The following is a 26,381-nucleotide window of genomic DNA, read 5'->3' on the forward strand; positions in this document are numbered from 1 at the left end:
TACGATAGTTCGATCGTCTCTAAAATACGAGGAGCGCGTGATAAATTTTCATTGCATTCCGTAAATCGACCAGGTCGTGATAAACTCCAGGAATGTCACTGCGTAGGGATTCAAACGAAGCTGCCTTTACGATCGCGTCGCAGTTAAGAGAAACGTTATACGTGCACATTTTTTATGACCACTTTTTACGGGCCATATGCCACACACACACGGTACATCCGGCATACGCGAGTACTTCCTACGTATCAGGAATTCTTACGTAAGTATAGGATATTTCTACGATGTACTACTTTTGCGGTATGCGTTCATGCGTTTCCGAGTTAGACTTATATGTATGTTGTAAAGCTACATTTCTCCGCGGACTTTAATTGCACGCGAATAAAAATCTCCGCATAGAATAAGATGCGTAAAATCTTTGCGAGCAAAAATGCGGATGTTTTCCAGTTTTATCGGTTTTTTTTTTCCCCCTTTTTTTCGTAATTAATCGAAAAAAAATTGTGTGTCCTTCTCGAGCAATATTCTCCTCTTATTTTAGTCGAGCGTCATGTTCCTTACGTCGAGCGCGTACATTAGTTCACGCGATCGTCGTAATTTGTCATAATTTGCATTTATAAATTTACGTGATTACTTGTTCATGAATATTCCCGACACGCGAGTATATTTTTTTCTGTTTTTTTCAGGAGCCCATATCTCTCGTAGCATGTTTCTTGCTACAAGCATAATAAAAAAAATTATTCATCGCATTAATATTAATTAGACAGTAAGTAATTATTGCGAGAGGATTAAGTAAGATGAATTTTGAATTTTCTTCGCGCGAATTTGATTTCGCGCAACGCGATTGTCCCAATTCGGTCAATTGCGATCAAAGTAGTCAAACTAAAGTAAACAAAACTCGGAGTCCTTTAAAGATTTTACAGATACGATGAGATCATATAAGAGAGAGACGCGTTCCAAAAATCGAAAATGCTTTATCCATAATCGAATCGACATTCACAAAGACCGTTTGCGACGTAGTGAAGCGATTCCCTTTGTCGCGTTTCATGCATTTTCCATCAGGCCTTTGTTAACACGTTCTTTTAACAGTAAGCGAAATAAAAAAAAAATCTCGTTTTCCGTGTCGAGTAAGGCTTGAAACGATAAACATCGGTTTTTTAGATTTAAATAACGGATAAGTTTTTTACAAAAGTATGAGAATCTTCGACCTTCGATCTTTTATTTAAGCAGAATATTGCAGGAATAAGAGCAGTATAGATCTAATAATTTTTTTCCTATTATTATCACATTTTCTGATCGTTTCTTATTGAATGATTGGAATTTTTTAATTATTGTAAAGTTCGAAGAAACATTATTGCAACCATTTTTCTTTCTTTTCGAAATGATATATATATATATATATATATATATATATATATATATATATATATATGTAGTAATTCGATCATTCTCCGCTATTGTCCTTCCCCGTTTTTCTTCATTTTCGCGAAACAATTGAACACAATTTGCAGCCCTCACACCAGTTATGCTGTCGCTGTCGGGTCCACTATTGGGCGCCGTGGTGGGAGCCACAGCGGGGTTGCTCTTGGTGATCTTCGTGATCGTGCTGGCTGTCAGGCTGCGCTATCGACCTCGATCTCAGGAGGACTCTCATGACGACGGCGGGATGGCGAACCTGGCGGCTTCGGGGACCGGCGCTTCCTCCCCCCATGACAAATCGTCGACCTTGCCCCTCAATACCGATAGCATCGAGAGCTTCGAGAAGAATCCTGATATAATACCACATGCGAACGGTAGGCGAGAATAGCTGTCACTCTCCTCTTCGCAGCATACCCCTTGATCTGAACTAGAGTTTATCGCGGGAATTGCATGATAAACGCGTATATACGCGCCTCTCTCCGTACAAGACGAGTCGCTTCCGTTATCGTCATTATTAATCGCCAGAAATCTCTTTCAAAAATTCAGCTCAATGTCGATAAATTAACTCTCGTTTATTATTTGACAAGAGAAAAATGCCAACAAACTACTTACTAATGTAAGCTAATACACGTGACAACTATAACACTTTGAATGGATTTTTTTATTTAAATCTAACAGATATAGTATAAAAGCTTTATATTTGCGATTAATTTCATATTCCTGTAATTATATAAATAAGTTATTGAAGTCACTTTTGCAAAACTCAACTTACAAATTTTCCAATATTTGGTTATATGTATATGCATTCGCATATTTTAATAAGAAACAAGCCGATTTAATTCATGGAACGCACAATCTAACAAAATTAAATATCTAGTCTCAATTTTTTTATTTTTCAATAATTAATTAATAAAGTGTGTTTTTTAAAAATTTTTATTACATTTCAAAAACAAGATGTCTTTTAGAATAAGAATTAGTAGTTTCATATCAATTGTAATCTATGTATCTTGTCCTATTGTAGAAAATTCATACGCGGAACTATGCAAAGGGACATCACCCCGATACGTACTACAACAACCACGTCCGGATACGAATACTTTCACGACGACAAACAACGTAAGTTTCCAGAAAGATCAGTCTATAATTTCTGCCATCATGTATCTATAAACTAATCATTATTTAGTATTAATTATATAATTAATATAATTCAGTATTATATAATTAACATCTATATAATTATTAATTAAATGTAATTAATAATTATGCTTAAAAGAACATAGGAGATAATGAGCACTAAAAATACATAAAGCTAACTCATCGTGTAAATCTACATTTAATTGAGATCTAGAGAAATCTATATTTAGATATATCGAGCAAATATAAATATATATATATATATATAATTTTTCAGCAGGGGTCCGAGCTAACGTATGCCGAATTAACGCTAAGGGGAAACCGGCGAATACCTCCAAATTGCTACCAGCCCGTGCAAATCTCCGGCATCCAACGGCCCCAGCTGTTGCCCATGTCGACTTTGACGCGAAGACAGCCAATCCAGGAGCCGACGATTTACGCGCAAGTCGCCAGTCATTCTAAACCGATTTACGTGCCACCGCCACACCCGTACATGAATCGTCCTAGCGACGAAACTACGGCGGAAACGCCATTGATCGGACACGACAATAAGGTAATAGGCATACGAAGCATTTTGTTAAAACGCCGACAAGCCTTGATGGGTTTATATTCATCGAAATCTAAGTGCAGAGTAATTCAAAAAGTCAATACAAAAATCTTTACTCCTTAAAATTTTGGTGCATTGATTTCTGAATCATTCTGTATAAGATTTTTGAAAATGATGGATAATTAATTTAAAAAAAACTTTTATTTAAATTTTCTCAAAGCAATCTAATCTCAGATTATATAATATTCTTTCTCTCTCTCTCTCTCTCTCTCTCTCTCTCTCTCTCTCTCTAAATGATTTAAACTCGGCTTATAATTAAATATTCAGATTAATAATGATTGAAGTTACAATAGTTGTTAATATTAGAAATACCAAAACTGTTGATAGACAGTTTCGACTTTATATTTGACTAATCATTCGTGATAATATCTCATAATGTAGATAATTAGGACAGAATTGTGCAGTGAAAGACGTACTATACTTGTACAAAAAATATTATTAAGTACAATACTGTAAAAATCAAAAACAGTATTATACATAGAGATGCTTAATAATGAATAATAACGTCATAATAAAATCACAATATAATATAATAATGTAATGTAATCGTATCATTGATAAAATTAGCCTTATAGATAAAAATTTTTGATGGATTCATAAAATTAGAATTGAGGAAAAAATTGTATCGTTTGCAATAACATTACTTGCTAAATAAAAAGATAAGTAAGATTTAATTGCGGTTCTATATCTTTTCTAGATCACTACGATCAGTCATTCGGGCAACTCGATCTGGCGCACTGACACGCCACCCTGCTCGAACGCGCCAACGACATGATTCCAGTAAGCTACATCGTAATTCACGATTCCATTTCACTCCTAAACGTCTCTCAATGTATTCCCCTCGGAAAGAAAAAAAAAAAAAAAATAAAAAGTGCACACATTCACATCGATACGTACGTGTTAAGTGAAGAATAACTTTCGAAGGAGGCGTCGCGATTTTCCCTTCCCCTCCCTTCCCCCCCAACTGATAGAAATTGTTAGATCTTTACTACGAGTGTTATATAAATAGAGGATTCGTTCGACAATGAAAGTAATTAATAAAATCGCGCGGAGTATATATATTATACGTATAGATTATATGCGCTTTCCGAATGATTTGTGATAGTTGATTGGTTGGAGTCGGGAAGAATTGAACTGTTTTTCAGCCGTCCGTAAAATTCGAGGCTGGGCGAATGCACTTTTTTTTTATCCGGAAATGGAAAATGTACGACGTACGACTAAGAATTCGGTTATTAAAAGAATGTTATTAAGGAGTTTGCAATAATAACATATAAAAAATGTGTCGTTCTCAAAAACTGTTAGTGTCTCTGCACTTTTTAATTTACATATATCCACAATTTATACATATTTCTTCTTTTTGAATCAAGATATTAATAAAGTCAATATTTAAAAAGATAATACTTTAAAAGAGTATTTATAACTATCCGACTATTTGAGTTAATTTTAACTTGCAGTTAGGAGTTAAAAATTGAAATAGACATTCCGCCCGCCTCTGTGTGTGTAAATCAAATGACGTTGATGGATCGCGAATGCAACGATTTAGTGTGATTGGATACGATAAAGTTAATGGCGCGATTATTCTTCCGATCGCATAATCTAGCATTTTCTAAATTTCATTTAATATTTGTTTTCAAGCAGAGAGTAACTTTATTTTTAATGAAACACATGAAACGTAAAACCACTAGAATTTTCGAGATCCTGATTATTTCATTATTGTAATTATGATTGAAATTGAATTTATCTTTTATTTTTGAGAATGTTGAAACGTGTACTATACATATAATTTCGAAGAATTATATTGTCTCGAAATCCTTAAATTGAATTGTGATATTTGAAGCAATTAATATGTTATTAAATAAACGAACGTGTCGAAGATTCCAATATGTTATATTACGTATATTGTAAAAAATATATAAATTAAAAGAGAATTGGAATTAATTTCGAGAGATTATGAATTATTGTAGTGTATCGGACACATGTCAGAGAATGTCTTTACAATAATTTCTTTCTATTTTATTAGCTACTAATTTTTATTCTCATATAGAATATTGAAATACAATCAAGAATTTAAAAAAACGTGAATTGTGTCTTCGACATATTTTAATTTTTATTGCTACATATGCTCAAGCGATGTGCGAGTTTTAACATCGCGTTAACGAGAAGAATGCCTTCTTTTTCACTTTGGTTTTATAGTTACCCGCTACTTGTGTAGTACTACTTAGCATAAGTCGTTTTATTCGTCAGACTTACCAGAGTAGAGCAGAATAGAAATCGAAGAAGAGGGGCGGATGAAGCGAGGTAGCGCAATTCCGAGGATCATAACCGATCATCAACATAACGAATCCTTGCGAGCTTCAATCTCACCTGGATGAAAACCTGAAAAGCAAAATGAAAAGTTACAAGAGTCATGTCTATCATGATGATAATGGTAAAGAATTTTCGCGGAGACTTTGTCACGCACGATCTTATGAAGACTGAGATGGAGCAGAGACGCAGGATTTGTAATGCGTGCGTAGGTGCCATATAACAGAGACGGGCATGTTTCGAGTTGTGTTTGCTCGATTGATCGGAAATCAATTTAAAATATTATACTACGAAAATATATATAAGTTGAATTTTTGTTCAAGATTTCTTTGCATGTTAAAACTATATTGAATTGAAATTTAACAATTATTTTTAGAAGAGCTATTTTTTATCCTGCCTTATTTAGTGAGACATTTAAATGAGAAATATACCATGAAGCGAAGCAGCTTCTTATTGTTAGAAAAAAATTAGTATTTGATAAATATCTGTCACTATATTTAACTCATTTAATAATTTAATAATTTAAGTTTTTCCCGACGAATTTCTTTATAAACGCGCATAAGAGCAATAAAAACTCAAATTAAAATTCAGATGTTCCCATTTCAATGTCTCATTTTTGAAGAAAGTCAAATATTGTGTTCTAAAAAGAAAACATAAAATTTGCTCGCATGTAATCTGTTTTATTAATACTATCAATTAAGAATTTATATAAAAATATAGGCTTCGTAGCTGATGTTATAACATGTTTAACGGTAGCATAAGTAATCTAACTAATCATTAGATCGCTCTAAACAATTCATATGGCGAATTCAAGGAAATGAATTGATTTATAATATAAATAATCGCGCGCCCGTCTCTGACGTATGAGTTTAAAACAATGGGAGTGATGTAAGAGAAAAATTAAAAAAAAATAAAGGATTACTCCTTTACTTTTTTCTTTACTTATTGTTAGTTTGATAGCAAAGTAAGGCCGAAAATAATTTTACATCGCTCTCATTCTGGTTGACTCATAAAATTTGCTGCGCGTGAGCAGCTGTTGTTCGAACGAATTCAATATTGTTGTTGTATAGTGTAACAATCACGATTCGTTTTATCGAGGACGAAACGTAGCTAAAAACTGATGTCGATTGTAATAAAGAACGGTGTTCGCGCGTTAACTACTCGCATTTTTCTTACATTAAGAACAACACTCGGCAATGTTCGCGAGTTTAGAATACGAATTTCACTAATTAATATTTACTGCCATAAAGAAAAGAGTGCCGAGCAATGCAACGTAAAAAAAGAAATGTTGCAAAAATGTATAGAAAATCTTCTTTCATCCTTTTATCCTTTAAACATCTGTAAATGATACCTCAACTTTTGTGTTTCTCACTGTCGTACAAATTTGAACAACAATACTAATTTATAAGCGATTTTTATACAATTGTTATATGACTTTTTGTAATCGTATGGGAAATACTCTGTTGCATATAAACTTTAATCACTTGTTCCAAACTTTAAATCACTTCTTCCGAAATAATAAGTAATATAATGCATTATCATTAACACAGACTCCGCTGTATTCGCTCAATGTCTCAAACTATACGCGATGTAGATATTAGAGGAATCAGAGATTTCACATTCGACAGAATGCGGCAACAAAGAAATGTACCATTAATCATAAACCATTTAAAAAAATTTTTCCATTTTCTACGTACATATTTGTGTCCTTTCAATAATTGTGATCCAAATAAATTAGTTTATAATCACAAAATTAGATCACAATTATTGAAAGGACACAAATATGTATGTAAAAAATAGAAAAATTTTTTTTAGAATATTATATATTTATTTATAGTTTTGCTCTCGACATTTTATACATTTTATTAAACACAGCTATCTATTTTTAAGTTATGCCATGAAAAGTTATCTGTGTATATGCATTAAGAAGTATATAAAAAGAAATATTTTAAAGTAAATATTGAAAAACTAGCATTTTGAATGAATGATAGGAATATTAAATATCAACGTGTTTTGACGTATGCGAGCTTTCTGATTCTTGAAACGATGAAATTATTGTTCTTTCGATAAAATCAACGATCAAACATGTTCGAATGACTCGATGAGTCGGAGCTCTATTTCTAATCTAAATTTTACAATACTTTGTAAGTTAATGATATAGCGAGAAAAATTCATGATTCGCGCATACGCGAGTGGTGAATAATAAATAATAAAGAAATAAGTATAAAGAAGGGAATAAAAGACAGTGGCGGTAGTAGTTGCGCGCCAAAATCAGAGATTCCGTATTTTGTCAGATACCTATAATTATTATATTGCAGTGTAACATAAGACTTTGATATGTATTGTTAGTATGCGTCGTGGGTATTACAGAAGAATGAATTTAAATATAAACCGTACATCATATACGCACACACATACAATATACGAGCATACGCATATGTACACGTGTGTTTGTGTAAATGATAATTTAAGACATACAATATATATAAGCATAATTTCAAAAATAACTTTTAATATAGATTTACTTGTGTAAAATATAAGGAGAACTAATTGTGCTCAATAAATTTCAATAAATAACGATTTTGCCTATGCCAATAACTATCATTATTGTAGTTTTATTTTTTTATAGAATGCACATTATAAAGAAACATAGATATATTTCCGCGTCTAATAAATAAAAATACTTGCAATACTGAAAGAGTATACGTATATTTATAAATAATAAATAAAATATAGATCATTTTTTTTAATATTTACACATTCCTATATACATGTATATAATTTTAGCCCTTTTTTTTATTTCAATTAATTTTACAGCAACTTAATTTTATCGACTAGAAATCATACTTTGTTCTCTCTGCTTTCGAACTATATTGTCAAATTATACTAGCAATCAATTCTACATTATAAATTAGCATAATTAGCATTACTACAACGATTATGTTGTCTAAACTGCTTTTTATCACTTCAAAATGTATAAGTATACATAATTATACATACGTTCGCGAATAGATTCGAATTTATCACGATTTCTCCACTATTTTAGCTACGTTCTACTTGACCAACGCTCATGCGATTATTCCATCCTTGTTCACTGAAGTTAAACGAAGTTTGCGAGCATTGCGATAGCAAAATAGAACGTAACAATAATCATATCCCACATAACACATGTTTCTAAAATACGTCTTAAAAACATTGTATTATTCTTCAGACATTTAAAGAAAAAAGTCTTTTGACCTTTTTCATATCTAAGATACAAGCGATTTTACCTTATTCATATATCTAGAAAAAATAAATGAAAATGCCGAAATGATTTTTATAGATTTAAATATTAATCCAAAATTGTCAGAATTATAAAAATGATGATTTTATGGATCGTTTATTATTTATTTTATTATATACATACATTTATTTATGTATTTCTAAAATAACACAACTCTAACCCTGCTTTTTTACATTAAATTTTTTGGCGGTTTAATTTTATTAATTTGAAATATGTCAAACCTTGTACTCTGCTCTCGAATATCATTAACAGTTATAGTACGAGCAGTCTAATTGTAAATCCGAACTTCGACGATATATCCATAAACACTTTAGCACTTTATCACTTCAAAAATTAAACATGTAGACACGCGCGCGTTTGCGAACATATCTCGATTCATCTCGATTCGGCCCACTACTTAGTCACGTGATCAACTTTAGTTCACTCATACCTGAGATAGATGGTGCTATCGATACCGCATGACTACACATGACTTTTATAGGTTAAGATAACTAGTCGAGAATTGTCAAAAAATTACATGTATAAAAGCAGTGATTAACAACTATAAAAAATATTTTAAATAGAATGAATGTAAAGGGTAAATTAATAGGAGTATGCAAACGTTTTATAAATAATGAGGCGAAATGTCAAAAAGGACCGGAATGGATAAAGCCAATTGGATATCAAACCGCAGTGTCTGTATATAATCCGATAACTAGATGCAAAGTTCCACTAATATTAAAAACGGAAAATGTTTTGAAATGGTACATGTGTGGACCTACGGTTTATGATTCGGCGCATATTGGACATGCAACGTAAGAAATGTCACTTGAAATTTTTATTGTTATCATTATAATTAAATTGTTACTCTTTATAGTTGAATGACATCACTGTTTGATATTAGTATTTAATTTCAAATTCAATATAAGCATTTTATAATTATTTCCAGCTTATAAATTGTAGTATTATAATTTGTATATTTCATGTTCTTTTCTGTTACCATTACAACATTTATCATTATCATTTAATTTGTTTCTAATATATTAGAGATTGTTCTCTGTAGCTACTTTGTTAATATATATAATTTGACTTATTTATTACAAATAACTAATTTTTATTACTTTACAGCACTTACATAAAATCAGATATTATTCGTCGAATTCTGTCAGATTATTTTAACATTGATGTATTATTGATTATGGGTATAACTGACATCGATGACAAAATAATCAAACGTTCTATTGAAAGTGATAAAGATTTCAAAACTTTAGCAAAACATTTTGAGACTGAGTTTTATGCAGATATGAATAAGTTAAATATCGATGAACCATATTTATACTGTAGAGTTACAGATTATATACCACAAATCATACAATTTGTTAAAGAGTTACTAGACAAAAACTATGCTTATGTTACAAAAGATGGTAAGATTTATTAAGAAATATATTTTTGTTATTAAACATTAAAAATTTTTTTTTTTGGTACTATAAAAAATTGCATTTAATTGACAAATTTTTACAAAAAAATTTTGTATGTTGCAGGTTCTGTTTACTTTGATATAAGCAAGTACAACAAATATGGCAAATTAGCACCCCCTGTTCCTGATGCTACAAAAAGTCAGCATCCAGATAAAAAATCAGCATTAGACTTTGCTTTATGGAAAGCAGCAAAAGATAACGAACCATTTTGGAAATGTCCATGGGGCCATGGTAGGCCAGGATGGCATATAGAGTGCAGTGCAATTGCAAGGTAATTTTAAAAGTTTGTTTTACATATTTCATATAGAAATTATTTTATATGGACTGTGAGTTCTATTATTTTAAGATTTATATATCTACTAAAATCTTAATAATTATTTTTGAACAAATTTATTAAATACATATTTCTCTATCTGATAATATTTACCTATATAGAAGTATATGTCTTCATCAGCGCAGTCTTTGGAAATTCTGTGGATATGCACAGTGGTGGAATAGATCTGGCTTTTCCCCATCATGAAAATGAAGAAGCACAATCTTGTTGTTATCACAATGTCGATCAATGGGTTAATTATTGGATTCACTGTGGCCATTTGAATCTGAAAGAAGATATAAAAATGTCAAAAAGTCTCAAAAACACCATAAGCATACAGAATTATCTTGAAAAATATTCAGCAAATCATCTTAGAATGCTCTGCCTACTTTCCCATTATCGAAATGGTATGTAATAATGTTAGCATCAATTTTCAAATAATTTAATTTATATGTAATTAATCGAATTTTATTGCAGGTATTGAATTCTCAGACGAAGTCATGCAAAATGCAGTGTCAGTAATCAAAAAGTTTGATAACTTTATAAATGATTGTGATAATTATGTTTCTGGTAAATTTGAAACTGGTGAAATTGATGAAAATCTTTTGTTTACGGTAAATATAACCAATTTTTGATTTTACGAATGATTGATTAATTAATGTTTTTAATACTATATTTTCTGTGCACTATATAAAAGCATATAAGAAAGAGAAATTTTAAAGATATTTGATTATTTTTTTAATTACACACACACACACAAATAAATAATCATATATAATCTTGTATGTGAAATAGTAAAGAGACAAATATTATAACATAATTTTGATACTTTTTAGACTTTACACGATACAAGAAATAAAGTTTATTCTGCGTTAGCAGATGATTTTGACACTTCAAAGGCCGTACATGCCATCATAAATCTTGTTGGAATAGGAAATAAAATGCTGCATCAAAATAATGTAAGTCATTTGCATAAGAAATGCAAATAATTATAATAATAATTAATATTAAGTGATACATATATCTATATGTGTATATCAGCACAAAACTTTATTACATTATTTTAATACTTTAATTTTTAGCAATTAATTATTCCACTAATGAATTTAAATTATAGGTAATATCTCACAGTAAAGGAGTAAGCGCTGTAGCTGCTGTTTCAAATTACGTTTCAAATACTCTTTCGAAACTTGGCATTTCACGATCTACAATGTCAAAAATGGCAGAAAATCGACAAATTAAAGATATTATTGATAATTTTTTAAACTTCAGAATGGCTATCAGAATTAGGGCACTTGAACAAAATCCAAAAGATACAATTTTATTAAAAGAATGTGATAACGCACGAATGAATTTATCTACTTGTGGAATTATAATAAAGGTAACAAGGTCTTATTACTAATACAAAAAGTATTAATATATATTAAAAATTAATATATATTAAAAATATTTATAACAAATACTATATAAAATGCTATTAATCAATTATAGGATCAACAAGGTGTCACTAGCTGGAGTTGGAAATAGTATATAAGAATAATTCTATGTAATTAGAGATTGAATAAAAATTTATTATAATAATATTTTTAACAATATTTCCTTATCAATCAAGCAATTAATCAGTTTAGTCAGTCAACTTTTTGAAGTTTTGTTGCACTGTCATTATTATCATCAGCAATTTTTCTCTTTTGAACACTCTTCTTTTCCGATAATGTTTTCTTTAAGCCTTTCATCTTCCTTGTTTGAATTTTATCAATATTTTGTGTTCCAACATGTATACGACCAAATGTTGTTCCAAGTGTATCTGTAGAGATATTTTTCTTCTTCTTTGCCTATATCATAATTATAATATTAGAAGTTAATATATTTATATTTAACGTATAATATATATATATATATATATATATATATATATATATATATATATATATATATATATTTGTGTAATTTGTGAAAGTACCTTGAGTTCTTTAGGTTTCTTGCAAACTTGCTTAAATAAATCTTCAGAAGCAAATTTATTCCGCCTGCATAACAAATCAGCACGTGGGCCTATTTCCTCCAGTTCTACTCTAGGTGTTCTTGTATTGGATTTTTTCAAAAGTATCCTAATATATAAAAAAACATATTCATACATTCTTAATGATTTATGTTATTCTATTTTAATTTTATTTTTATATCTTACCTATAACTACGCAGAAGTATTTTATTTTCAACAGCTGTAAAACTTAAAACATGTTCAAGACCTTGCAATCTGATTTTTTCAACCACTTCTCTTTGGAATATATCAACAAGTAAGTTTTTAATTCTACCATATTCATAATTATTTTCAAAGAGTTCACCATTAAAAATTAACAATGGTTTTATTCCAGTAGCAATCTTCTCAACTTTAAAATCTTTTAGTCCTTTATAATTTTCTACTCCAAACTCTATCATATCTAATAAAGTATGTTCATACATTCGACCCATGACAAAGTTGTGTGGGCGTTTCTTATTATGCAAAGCCATCATGAAAAGAGGTGCTTCATATTTAATTGCAAATTTCTCAATGGGTACAATATTTTCAAACGGTAGAATGTCATTTTTCTCTTGCATCATTTGTATATTAGGTTTCTTTAAATCATACTGTAAAGTATATAATATAAGAAAATAATGTATTAAATACTGTATATATATTACAGTATATTTAATATAGTATATTGTTTCAAATTAAAGTTTCAATGTTTTCAGAGAATTATCTCCAAAAAATGTTAAGTAACTAATGAAATATAATAGTAATATATATCGATACAAATTATTTCACTCACCAAATCCTTCATGAAATCTTTGACAATCTGTGAAGTATTTTTACCTTTGAGACAAAAAGTTTCTTTAGTATTTTCTATCAGTTGAGGTTCCTTTTTTAATAGAGCTTTCTTGCCCTTACGTGTAACTGGCTTTCTGTGTAGAAATATTGCTCATAAGTACAATGTATATACAGAATACTTCTGCATCCTATTAATACATGCAAAATATATACACAGATAATATACTTACATCCTACTTATGGCTGGCATCGCAAAACGATTTTTCTTTTTTTCAGATTTTCTTATTAAAAACGTAGTATCACAATTGAATTACACTATTGCATAGAACGCATATAACCTATCAATACTCCCAAGAAGTTTGTTCGTTTAGTCACTGAGCTCTATAAGGCCGGTTCTACAATAGCTGTCGTAAGTCGGATGTTGACCAATCATGATGCTGCGATGCAATTAATGTAAAATGACCTTTAGAGAAGAGTAATCGAATATGATTGGTCAACTCTTACGACAGCTATTGTAGAACTGGCTTAATCGCTATCGTATGTATGTACGTTGTGTAAAAAGTTTGACAACTATCCGACATTTCTCATATTTAACACAACCTGCGACTGATCACGACCGATTGTGACTGTGGTAGTACTAGACAGATTGCACTAATATTCGCAAATGCGAAAATCAGCGAAATTATGGCAAGTTCGTCACGGTAAGTTGTGTAAAATTGTAAAATTACCTTCGGGAATTTATTATCGATGTAATAATTGTCAAACGAGTCCCACTTGACCTATTGTCAACATTGAACTTAAAGTAAAGGTTAAGATCGTGTATAGTTCTAACAGATTTTATTTATTACATCAAGTGCATTTTTAATCAATATAAGAATAAATTATCTGCGATAAGACTTTAAATTCTAAAATAAATTTTAATAAATTAAAAAGCTGCATTATGTATTAATAACTAAAAATGAGATTGCGTTATAGTTATTTATTTGTTTACATTTGCACTGTTAAGTACGTCTGTTTATTTAATGCCTGATATTATATAATTTTATTTAAACATATGAGATAATTAAAATCATTTAAAATATTTATCCTGAAAACTGTTTTTTTTACAGAAATGATACAAACAAGATTTGTTGTTACGCACATCCAGATGCTCCACTTATAGAAGATTACAGAGCGGGAGACCAGATCTGCTCAGAATGCGGATTAGTTGTGGGAGATAGGTAAAAGTGTTACAAATATAAGAGCATAAAATTAATTACACAGCTCATATTTATTTTCTTACATCACAGAGTAATAGATGTGGGTTCAGAATGGAGAACGTTTAGCAATGAAAAATCAGGAATAGATCCATCGCGTGTCGGTGGACCGGAGAATCCGCTTCTAAATGGCGCAGATTTATCAACAATGATTGGACCTGGAACAGGTGCTGCATCTTTCGACGGCTTTGGTACTGCCAAGTATCAAAATCGGCGTACAGTCAGTATCATATTTTTTTCTCTTTGATACTTTGTACAATATGTGTACGAATTATATTAAAATTATGAAAAATATATATTCTTTTAGATGAGTAGTTCTGATAGAGCTCTGCTTAATGCATTTCGCGAGATTAACGGCATGGCAGATCGTATCAATTTGCCAAAAACCATTGTGGACAGAGCTAATACCTTGTTCAAGCAAGTACACGACGGCAAAAACTTGAAAGGTCGCTCGAACGATGCGATCGCGTCTGCGTGTTTATACATCGCTTGTCGGCAGGAGGGAGTGCCACGTACATTCAAGGAGATCTGTGCTGTCAGCAAGATTAGCAAAAAAGAGATCGGTCGATGTTTCAAATTGATTCTTAAGGCTCTTGAAACCAGCGTCGATCTCATCACTACAGGCGACTTTATGTCCAGATTCTGCTCTAATCTCGGCCTTCCCAATATGGTGCAGAGGGCCGCTACACATATTGCCAGAAAAGCTGTAGAGATTGACATTGTACCAGGCAGGTCGCCTATTTCAGTTGCAGCTGCAGCGATTTACATGGCGTCACAGGTGTGCAATATATTCTGGAAAAATGCAGAATTAATATTGTATTCTATATAATCTGCATTTTCATGCGATATTTTATCTTATTACACAGGCTTCGGAGGACAAGAGGTCGCAGAAGGAAATTGGAGATATCGCTGGTGTCGCAGATGTTACAATCCGACAATCGTACAAATTAATGTATCCACATGCTAGTAAACTCTTCCCAGAAGACTTCAGATTCGCCACACCGATCGATCAGTTACCGCAGATGTAAAATTAGAAAAGTCTCGCTCTTTCTTTTGGAGTATATTTGATCATTATATTATAATTTAAAGGAGTAATTGTTTTCTGTCACAAGTAATCCAGCCATTTTATTTACAAGGCACATTCCTAAACAATTTATGCAGTTTAATATTTTTTGAACAAATAATCTTTTTTCCCCTATTCTATTTTACTATGTTTCTCAGAAGTATATTGGTGCCTGGTTAGTATATATTGAACTGAACGTTGAACTTGTATTCTCTATGTTCTGTTGTATAAAAATCATTATCTAACATAGTGCATATTTGTTATGTATGCTAAATACGATGCTTTCTGTTATTTTCTCTTTTATTTGCAAATTTATGATTTATAGGATGTTTATAAGAAGATAATTATTTATCACAAATAACTTTTTTTTGGTAGCACTATAAATAAAGAAATTTTTATATCATGGCCTTACATTAAAATTTGAAAAATACATATATAAATACGTATATATATATATGTATATATATATATATATATATATATATATATATATATATATATATATATATATATGTATATATGTATAGTTAATATTATTAATAATATTATTATATTAATAATATTAATAATATTATAATAATATTATAATTAATTATGTAATTAACTATATAATAGTAATTAATTATGTAGTAGTGATAGTATAGGAGTAATAGTAAACAAATACAAATAGGAGTAAAGCAGATGGATGTCTATGTCAAACTTTTATGACATATAAATTGCTAATGTTTTACAATATCATTCTGCTATTCTAATGAAGTTAAACAGATAATTCGGTTAGGCGTTTGTCACCTGTAATATCTCGTTTGATCTTATTTTTTTCAGATTTTTAGACTGAAAAACAGTTTAGGAAGGGGGAAGGGGGGGGTTTAGATTCTAATAATTTTCTAATGCTAAGGCTACGGTAAAAGGCGCTCATACTGCTGACAATCTGTAATATACATAACATTAAGCATAGATTTTCAGCACTGTAAGCACATTTCAAACCGCAGCCTATGTGTATACTTAATTACACAATTATAATTATATAATTGTATACGATTTTTTATAAATGTATACAATTTATACTAATATAATTATGTAATTAATATATAATATAAATGAAAAACACATATATTGCAAATTTGGGATATATTAAAATACGTAAGAAGGAAAGAAAAGGGAGCGAAAGCGAGAGAGAGAGAGAAAGAGACATAAAATAAAACTGACGGATTATGCTCAACTCTGTTTTCTAATTCTTTTACTTTCTTGCTCTAACATAACATTTGGAATTTTTTTTATATATGCAAGTATTGTTTTGTTATAACCGAAAACTGAAGAGTATTGTATAGTAAGAGTGCGTATAAAATTTATTCTGTGATATATTTAAAAAGTGAAAGAAGTAACATTATATATCGCAAATAACTATAATTTGTCAATTTATATCTGAGTTTGTCAAAGAATTCAAAAGTTGTTAAATAAAATTATAGAGTATTTTTAAACATACAGAATATATAAACTGATTATATATTGTGTTATGTATTAATTTCCCTTGTTCTTATAAATCAGTACAATAAATTACTTATCTATCGCCCATATATTTTAATTAGTTTGTATTACTAAAATAACAAGCAATTTTAATAAAGTATATATTTCTGATAACTTTCCATTTATCTAACATATTTTTAGTATCTTCTAATTGTTGAATAATAGTTATATAAAACTGTAAAATATGTTTAAATATATGCATTATTCTTCTCAATCTCATTATTGTGTAATAATTATTGTTACGTACGATGGGGATAATTTCAATGATGGTAAAAGGATTTTTATTTTAATTTGATGATTTCTCACCTTTTTGCATATCCACAGTCTTATATAATATTGTTGCAAACTTATTTACATGTCCGCAATGTTAATGATTTTTTATTCGATATTGCTTTTGACTTAATGCTGCGAATCATATTTAAAATATCTAATACGAATTCTGTTTTATCATTCTTAATTTCATTCTCTCGAGAGACATGGGAAATACGAGAATAATAAAATATAATTTATAATAAAAATTATGGATTTCATAATTTTATTTAATCGAGAACAATCATTTAAAAGCGCAAATGGATTTATCGTATAAAAAATTATATTAAAATAGTTATTACAGAATTGAGACTTACACACACAATAAATTACTAATATCATTATAAAAATATATATATATATATATAATTATTTAGTTATTTATATTAGATCACAGTTATAAATGAATCATAGTTTTTTTAAACGTTTCTATTTTTAAAATCCCGTTTCATAAAACATGTTAATGGATTTTTTTTATTTAATTGCGTTGTTTAATTATACATTTAAATGTATATATGCAACATTGATGTTTAATAACAATTTGTGGATGTACATTTATTAAAATTTACTCCGCATTCGAGTCAAGTACGAATACAAAAAATATTACCATTCATGTGACCTTTGTGATATTGTTATCGTAATTATAATTCATTCTTTGTACTATATACTTGTTCCATCTTATCCAGTAGATTTTAAAGACGACTAGATCCAGTTAAAAAACGATTAAATTGTGAGCTTTATTATTTATTTTACTTCCTGTACAAAAATTGAAAAAGAATTTATCAACTAAATGTGATTAACAAAAAAGATTTTTGTAGAGGAAGTAAAATAAATGAAGCTTACAATTTAGTCGTTTTTTTAAACTGCCTAACAGCACATATGTATAAAAGATATTTATAAGAAATCCACAGGATTTTAAAACATGTTTTAATATTCTATGAATCTCTTGTAAACATCTTTTAAACATGAGTGCTTTTAAGGCGCTAGATCTAGTCATCCTTTCCGGTAAAAATTTTTTATATATAATCAGATAAAAATGATCGTATCTAATTATACAAATTTATTCCGGTAAAAAATTTTTATATATAATCAGATAAAAATGATCGTATCTAATTATACAAATTTATATACGAAATTTGTTCATTTTATTATATAATTATATATAATTATACATAAAATGTTGCAGGCATTGTGTACAAGTATGTATATAAGCTTACACATATATAATTTTAATTGCAGCTATCAATCCATTTATATTTAAATATACGTAACGTTTTATGCGGTGTCATCTATAATTATACATATTTTTACACAATTGTGTAGAATACTGTATAATTATATTCAATTTTGCGTAACTATACATAAGAAATTTTTTATCGAGTTTAAATCTACAGGATAAAATGGAATAAGTATAGTAGGTACAAAGAATGAATTATAATGCAATAACAATATTGCAAACGCAACATGAATGATAACACTCTTGTATTTGTGCCTGACATAAATGCCGAGCAAATTTTAATAAATTTATATGCACAAGTTGTTATTAAGCATTAATTATGCATATATAAATATATATATACATGAATTGAATATATAACTGAAAACCCCAGTCAAATAGAAAAATGTTGAATTAAACATGTTTTATGAAACGAGATTTTAAAAATAAAAACGATTAAAATAAACCTATGATTTATTAGTTATAACCACCATCTTGATATTATATATATGTTAAGAGGATCCTAAACCGTCCTGTATTATCGATATTTTTATTATACCAAATATTTTTAGCGGTTGTATAGAATGATAAATTCTTTCCCACGATAAAAATATACACCGAAACCTCTTCGGAACTTATGCTAACTTATATTAATGAAGAAAAAAGTTAAGAAATCATAGTTTTATTGCTATCGGCTTTTAGAGCCAGTTCGCAACCATAATTGTTTGATACAAACGTTTTGCAATTTGTATCAACAAAATGAGATAAGTTCCAGATATAAATTATATATAAATATTAGTAAATTTTTAGATATGATATTATATAATTTTTAGATATGAGTTTAGAAGTCTAGATAAAAAACATTTTGTTAAAAAAAATGTGCAGCAAAATGTTTTTACTAGACTTTTAAACTTATTTTTAAAAGTTTACAAATATTTCTTCATGTAATTCTTACAGTGAGAACCTGTTAAATTTTATGTGTATAAATCGCAACTTTTATATCAAATAAACATATTGTCATTAGGTCATTTAGATTTTGGTTGGTAATATAGAACAGTTTTAGGATCCCCTTAAGAACTATCACTATAATCTCTTACAATATTTTTAGATGTTAACAGAAAACTGATTATAATAGATGAGAAATGATAGAAATATACTATACAGGGTGTCCCCAATTTAAATGGCAAAACTTCGGAAGCGTGTAGGGGGACCGAGAAACTAAGACAAAAAGTCCTTTAGAGATTTTGTTCGTTTTTGCTCCATTTTGGAGAAAATCGCAAAAAAAGAAACAAAACAAGTTTTCGTTTTTTTACTTATTTACATTTTATTCATGTTATCATCTATTTTATGCAGATATTGTTCAAAATGCTGCCCTCTTGCAGCAATGCAAGCATTATTACATCTAACACTGACCGCATTAATTGCAGCTAGAATTGTTCTGTACAACTGACTAAAGATTGATTAAGGACTCGTAAAAGAAAGCAATAATGTAAACAAACAAAAGAATGTAAAAGATAACATCAAGTGTTTATATATATGTAAGGAATATTTTGAAGCAGAAAGTTTATCCGGTACCAATCAACTCAAGAAAGTAACTGACAGTAGGAGATTACATTTTTGCGATTTTCTCCAAAATGGAGCAAATCTCTAAAGAACTTTTCGTTTTAGTTTTTTGGTCCCCTACACGCTTCCGAAGTTTTATCACAGTCATAATGAAATTTATGTTTCTGATATTGACATATTTTGTAAATATATTCTTGCAGTCATATTATTCATGTCACGTCTAATTACAACATTTTTTATCGATAATTTTTATACGAAAGCGATAACATTGCTTACTTAAGACGAAGAAATCACATTATTTCACGAGCTGTTAATTGTTAACGATACTAACACATCTGTGTTAGTATGAATATCTATTCAGCGTAAATTTGACAATTTTCTTTTCAGCAACACATAAACTATAATTCGAATAACCACAGTCAAGCCGAATAATATAAAAACATCAATCCAAAACGTGGGTTTGGACATAGATAACTCTTTTAGTATTGATGATGGTATCCTCCAATGGCAATATATTATATGATCATGTGATGTGGGACAATCTAAGGACTCTCGATTAAAGCTGTAAATTGCTTGCAGTACGCCATCGACAGCAAATCTAAAATAATTTATGTAGCTGACGTAGAAAAGGCTTACTGGCATGTGACTAAGAAAGATCAGATAGCCGGATAGGCCAATCATTATGTGAATGATAACAGACGCGCAAAATATGCCATTAGTAGGATTGAAAATTACACCCAGACCCAAACCTATGCTCTCCGAAACCAAACTCGTTAAAACTAAGATGAGTAAAAAGAAGAAAAACCGATACCATTCCATAGATTGGCTTGTTAATAAGTATGAAATGCTTGCGTAAATGAGACAGAATAATATCTGCAACGGTACAGAGATTACCAAGGTGACCAGATAATAACTGCTCAGCTGGTACCAATTGTTGAAACACTCCTTTTTCAAAATGGTCAATTCCAACGGAAACGTCAATGCGGCCGGTATCAGGGTGCTATATGTCATGTACCCTGCGCTTAAAACCAAGTAACTAACATTGTTAAATGCCTTCTTACCATCGTTGCCAGCGTGCTGAAACATTAAGCCCAACATAATAGCCACGAGGACGTGGAGGATGATTTTAAGGCGAAGCAACATCAAATCTCGAGATAATAGCAGGATGGAACGACATAAGAGTACCATGAATTTCATCATCTCGGAGGGCGGGTTCATCTTTAAATTCACATTTAAGTCGTGCTCGTTCAAGGTTATTTCCTCGATGCACAGTTTTAAGGGTGTCATGGTCCTTTGGAAATGCTTAGCTGCTGTAATCAGTTGATTGTTGTAATTCCCGTACTCCCCGCTAACTACTTCCAGCATGTAATCCGCAGGATTGTGATATTCGGGACACTGAAAACCTTGCTGGGCAAAATAATTTATCGTATTGGCAGGCATATCAGCGTACACACATTGACCATCTTCTATGAGATAGATATGATCAAACAATTGATAAATCGCGGCGCTCGGCTGATGGATGGTACAGATGATTGTTCTGCCATTTTTCGCTAAAGTCTGCAATGCGGAAATACACTGTAAGGACGCTAGCGAGTCCAGGCCAGTGGTCGGCTCGTCCAGGAACATTATCGGCGGATTATCGATCAGTTCCAGAGCAATGCTAAGTCTCTTTTTTTCTCCTCCACTGAGCCCGTTAATCTTCGTTTTCTTTATCGTCGTTAGATTCAATGTCTTCAGAATATTGTCGATCCGCAGTTGCCTGAACGTATGCGTCACGTTACCGATCTTTAGATAGGTCGCTATCATCATGCTCTCTTGGACGGTCAAGAGATCATGCAGGTAGTTCGTCTGCTGGATGTAACATAAGTCATTTTTATAGTTGCTCACATTTTGTTTATCCTGATCGTTATATTCGATATTTCCCGTCAATCGTCCCTGATGGAATCCACTCAGGATGTTGAGTAGTGTAGACTTGCCGGCACCGGACGTTCCCATGATGGCAGTCAATTCTCCAGATTTGAAAAGTCCATTGAGGCCCTTTAAAATCTGCTTCTTGCGTCTGCGATATCCGATCTGAACCTCGTACGATATATCCTTGAATTGGATGTCGATCATTCGTGTCTTAAGCGTGGTTAATTTATTTTGAGACATGACTTGTTGATTTGATTAATTTATTAACAAAATCTTTGACTTGTGCGTCTTTTTATCTGTCATGTGCTCTCCTTGTATCTCTATTAATTAATGTTTATTGGGTGTAGAAGTATCGAAAACTGTCTGACGTCAACGAATTATTTATGTGTAATACACGTTCGTACGTGGTTATTTTGTTCTGATTGCAGTTAAAAGATTGATGTCAAGTTTTGATTTCGAAATTTTATCATGTTTCATTTAATATTCGTAAACACATAATGTAGAATATAATTTATAATTTTCTCCGAATTTTTACGCTTCTTAGAAGCACAAGTATTTTGCAATGTGTACAACTAATATCATCCTCGGTTTTCTATATGCACATATAGACACCAGTAATAAATTAACAAATAAATAAATTATGTTAATATTGTAATTATTTAATAGTACAATTTGTTACAGAATATTTATTTTATTCTATACTTTGCTATATATTATATACACTTTGCATATCATGCATATCATGTCATTTTCATGTCATTCATTTCCTTAATGTTCTTAATTGAAACTATAGGTTCTCTTTTAATTGCGAATTGAATCTGATTACGTGCAAAATGTTTTTTTAAAAAGTTTTCGTAAACTTCAATATAATTGTTGCTTCAATCAGATTTAATCAAGTTCTCTTTGCTCACCTGCAATACAACAAGAAAAAATTATTTAATAATATTTGATATAACAAGAATGATTAAATGCATGATTACGTACGATTAATGTTGTCTAAAGATAACATATTAAGAAGAAGAAATATTAACCTAAATAATATCAAAGATAGCTGATATCATAGATTTAATTAAATTGATAAAATTATAAAAAAAAGATATAGTCGGACTTCTTATCCTACGGACCCTCTTATCCTACGACAAAAAATCCTCTCATGCTACAACCGCGAAAGGGGAATTATACCATCACTTTCAAATTTTTGTCGTAGGATCAGAGGTCCGACTGTATTTGTTGTGGATTTCAGAGAAAAAAAGTGATTTTGAATTTGCACTTAATGTATTTTTTATTTGATTATATTTTGTGAAGTTTATCGAGTAATTTTTCCGTAATAAGTTTGATGTAATATGTATAAATACAAAAAAAAATTATATATGGGCAAATAATAACAATAATTTTATATTGTATAATAAAAAAGTAAATTAATTTTATATTATTAGTATTATTAGATACGTGTTCGATTAATATGTGCACACATGAAAAGATGTTTAATCACTGAATATTACATTAAATTATATATTATTATTATTATATATTATATTTACGACTGGATTACAAGTAAATAAGTAAATAAGTAAAGACAATATTTTATTCTGAAAATTTGTATGTTAAATAGAGTGTCCTATTTAACTCTTATATCTCAATTTCGTTACATTAAAAGGGGAAAACACGGTAATGAAATTAAAAAATGAATATATATTATTATTTATTTTAATATTGTTTATTTATTTTAACGCACAAAATAATAAGAGAAATCAATTGATGTAAAAAAAAGAGTAAAAGGGAGTTCGTAGCGAATAATCTTGTCTTTGACATATGTTATTGATAATAATATTATTATACAATTAAATTATAATTAATAATAATAATTAATAAATTAATTACATGATGACTTTATAAAGTCACCAACCTAAATAACATTCGAAAGGTTTTAGCCGCGTCGCTTGTTGTTTATTAAAAAATTATGAAGAAAAAAATTTTACGTATTATGTTGTTAAGAAGTCACTTCGTAGAGTTATATAAGTATGAATGAGAAAGTGTGCGTGCGTACGTATTACGTTGCACGTTGCACGCACACATGTTATGCGTGCAACGTGCAACGGTCTTTGAAATATTATTTATACATTAGAATATTAGAATAGTAATTTTGACAAAGTTAAGGTCATTGAAAGAGGGTCTGGGATCTGAGCTCTCTTTTTGACATTTTTACAGTATTAATTATGTATGTTACAAATTTTAATTATGTATGTAATATTAACACAATCTAGTACTTGTCTAGTCTTATACTTTTTTTGTTTTTGACGTTATTGCAAATTCGATTTATCTGATTAATACACAATAAGCGGAGTCACTTACCACACACATTATAATTAAAATGATTACATTAGAGATGAAAGACACTTTTTATCGACACGTGTTAACTAACTCGAATCTAGCGTTATATGTCGGAGCAAGCGATGTTATCTCGAAGAAATTATGACAAAATGATTCAGCACTTTATATTTTATTCGCAATTTATAACCGTTTCACACGATGCGATTTTTCATGCGAGTTTGCTTTTATAAGAATAAGTCTTACTAATCATCGTGCAAGCTACACAGTTAAAAATGTTGCGATGAAGATAATCGGATATTTGATAGCCACTCTCTTCGCATCTGCTCCTATACATTATGAGATGTGGAGAGGGAAACACATATAGTTCATCAAGTATGGACTACGTAACGCAATTTAAAAGTGAATGTAAAAAAAGAAGAGCACAAATCTGCGGTCAATAGCTGTCTTTTTCTAGTCAATATCAAAATATATGATAGCTCAATACAAAGGGGAGGGGTTACGCGACCACTTGCTATCTCCCTCTTTTTTATAGGGTCTGATTCATCTAAAATCTAAAATAGAGATAGCGCAGTCCATATTTTGGATTTGTGATACATTCGATACTCACACGGTTTTCGCTTGCGCGCGTTCTTCCTCCCATTCCATATCGCATGAGCGTAGAGGCAGATGAACAAAAGATAAATAAATAATAAATTTATAATTTTATATATTTTATAAATTATTACGTTTTTTAAATAAACCTCTTTATTAAATTAATAAGGAATGTACAAAGGCGTGAAAGAGCTAAACAAATGTAACTTTAAAAACAATGATTTAATATATTAATCCAATAAATAGGAAAAGACTAAATAACATAATGGCGCAATTATATCAAATAATGAGCAAATTGATATCACTATGCAAAAAATTAAAGGGCCACTTTCTTCCATATAAAAAAGGTCAATTTTCAAGTAGTTGCAACTTGCTCAAAAACAATCGGAATAAGATCAATAAAAAAGCGTTTTAAAGCTTGAAGTTTCTAGTTTTAGAATCTTTTAAATAAATTTCAATTTTTCCTATTCGTTAGAAAATTACATTGTAAGAAAGCGGCGTCCGTCGATTAAACAAATTTTTCAAAAGTTTGTCCAAGAATACTGAATTTAAAAAAAATCCTAGCACAATTTCATTAATTGGATATTAAAGAGCAGAGTTTTAGCTTTAATTTCTTCTTTTTAACAAATATTCTATGATTTTTTTTCGCCAAGTTATTCGTTATTAAAGCAAAATCGAGCTATTGACTTTAAACGCTTATACCTAGTGAAAAAATAATCGTGTAATAATCATTAATTTAAGTTTTTGAAATGTGTAGAAAAAAACTTAACACTTTGGCCTTTTGTACGGGTAATTGAAATGCTTTTTACTTGTAAATGTTGTAGAGTTCATGAAAATTTCGTTGAAATATGTTTCAGTTTGATTTTTCAGCTAAAATATTGTAAGATAAGAGAAAGATTACAGTAGTACATTGAGATTAAATTTTTAATATTTTACTTAATCTTAATGAGTCAGTCAGATAGGATATTGTATTAACTTCTTTTGTTTTTTGGTTTCCTATCCTCTGTCGACGTTTCACATATGTTATGAATATTTTATATAAAATCTATGATAATTATGATTTTTTATTACACAATCTGCACATAGTCAAGAGGCTTATTGAATTAAGTTTTTATTTAATTTTATGATCGTAAAATATCTGTTTTTTTTTAGAGTAAGTGATCCAATTTATAATAAATTGTTTGTACGGTAACAATTTTTTAATACATCTAAAGTTGTTATTGTAATTTTATACGTCACTACTATGTGGATTAAATAATTTTTTAATTATCAAATGTATATATTTTAATGCATGATTGGTTAT

General features: G+C 29.8%; 4 protein-coding genes and 1 pseudogene across 12 annotated transcripts in view; 3 read left to right on the top strand and 2 right to left on the bottom strand.

The window, feature by feature from the left end:
• LOC140676548 (nephrin) overlaps positions 1-8,057 on the top strand; it is a 240,444-nt gene extending 232,387 nt beyond the window's left edge. For 6 of the 9 annotated variants that reach the window (XM_072911702.1, XM_072911707.1, XM_072911708.1 and 3 more), the window contains 4 exons: positions 1,506-1,787; positions 2,435-2,529; positions 2,825-3,100; positions 3,852-5,392. In XM_072911702.1, coding sequence (XP_072767803.1) covers positions 1,506-1,787; positions 2,435-2,529; positions 2,825-3,100; positions 3,852-3,929 — 731 coding nt within the window. In that variant the 3' untranslated portion in view covers positions 3,930-5,392. The other 3 variants (XM_072911703.1, XM_072911704.1, XM_072911701.1) reach the window with 2 other exon arrangements.
• Positions 8,058-9,156: 1,099 nt separating this feature from the next.
• Cysrs-m (cysteine--tRNA ligase-like protein, mitochondrial) lies at positions 9,157-12,091 on the top strand. Its single transcript, XM_072911467.1, has 8 exons — positions 9,157-9,535; positions 9,849-10,144; positions 10,262-10,469; positions 10,653-10,918; positions 10,989-11,125; positions 11,348-11,470; positions 11,629-11,892; positions 12,003-12,091. The coding sequence occupies exons 1-8, from the start codon at positions 9,306-9,308 to the stop codon at positions 12,036-12,038; spliced, it is 1,560 nt and encodes a 519-aa protein (XP_072767568.1). The 5' UTR covers positions 9,157-9,305; the 3' UTR covers positions 12,039-12,091.
• Non3 (Ribosome production factor 2-like protein Non3) lies at positions 12,061-13,698 on the bottom strand. The gene is made up of 5 exons (XM_072911469.1): positions 13,545-13,698; positions 13,316-13,448; positions 12,694-13,133; positions 12,472-12,616; positions 12,061-12,343 (listed from the first exon to the last, which is right to left on the bottom strand). The coding sequence occupies exons 1-5, from the start codon at positions 13,562-13,564 to the stop codon at positions 12,140-12,142; spliced, it is 942 nt and encodes a 313-aa protein (XP_072767570.1). The 5' UTR covers positions 13,565-13,698; the 3' UTR covers positions 12,061-12,139.
• A 158-nt stretch (positions 13,699-13,856) lies between these two features.
• Positions 13,857-15,883, top strand: Tfiib (transcription factor IIB). Its single transcript, XM_072911468.1, has 5 exons — positions 13,857-14,015; positions 14,424-14,534; positions 14,604-14,790; positions 14,878-15,348; positions 15,437-15,883. Exons 1-5 carry the CDS (start codon positions 13,999-14,001, stop codon positions 15,596-15,598), a joined length of 948 nt encoding a protein of 315 aa, XP_072767569.1. The 5' UTR covers positions 13,857-13,998; the 3' UTR covers positions 15,599-15,883.
• Positions 15,884-17,146: 1,263 nt separating this feature from the next.
• Positions 17,147-26,266, bottom strand: LOC140675909 (ATP-binding cassette sub-family G member 1 pseudogene; annotated as a pseudogene).
• Positions 26,267-26,381: the final 115 nt, after the last annotated feature.

The sequence above is a fragment of the Anoplolepis gracilipes genome, chromosome 2 (assembly GCF_047496725.1).
Source record: "Anoplolepis gracilipes chromosome 2, ASM4749672v1, whole genome shotgun sequence".
NCBI classification, from domain to species: Eukaryota; Metazoa; Arthropoda; class Insecta; order Hymenoptera; family Formicidae; genus Anoplolepis; species Anoplolepis gracilipes.

What these genes read in the sequence shown, in the direction of transcription:
- Cysrs-m (XM_072911467.1), top strand. Translation starts at nt 9,306, where the DNA reads ATGAATGTAAAGGGTAAATTAATAGGAGTATGCAAACGTTTTATAAAT. An exon ending in GCGCATATTGGACATGCAAC is followed by an intron (nt 9,536 to 9,848) that starts GTAAGAAATGTC and finishes ATTACTTTACAG; the next exon opens with CACTTACATAAAATCAGATA. An exon ending in AAATGCTGCATCAAAATAAT is followed by an intron (nt 11,471 to 11,628) that starts GTAAGTCATTTG and finishes TTTAAATTATAG; the next exon opens with GTAATATCTCACAGTAAAGG.
- Non3 (XM_072911469.1), bottom strand. Translation starts at nt 13,564, where the DNA reads ATGCCAGCCATAAGTAGGAT. An exon ending in AAGATTTCATGAAGGATTTG is followed by an intron (nt 13,134 to 13,315) that starts GTGAGTGAAATA and finishes TATACTTTACAG; the next exon opens with TATGATTTAAAGAAACCTAA. An exon ending in AGAAACCTAAAGAACTCAAG is followed by an intron (nt 12,344 to 12,471) that starts GTACTTTCACAA and finishes ATTATGATATAG; the next exon opens with GCAAAGAAGAAGAAAAATAT.
- Tfiib (XM_072911468.1), top strand. An exon ending in GGATTAGTTGTGGGAGATAG is followed by an intron (nt 14,535 to 14,603) that starts GTAAAAGTGTTA and finishes CTTACATCACAG; the next exon opens with AGTAATAGATGTGGGTTCAG. An exon ending in AGTATCAAAATCGGCGTACA is followed by an intron (nt 14,791 to 14,877) that starts GTCAGTATCATA and finishes ATATTCTTTTAG; the next exon opens with ATGAGTAGTTCTGATAGAGC.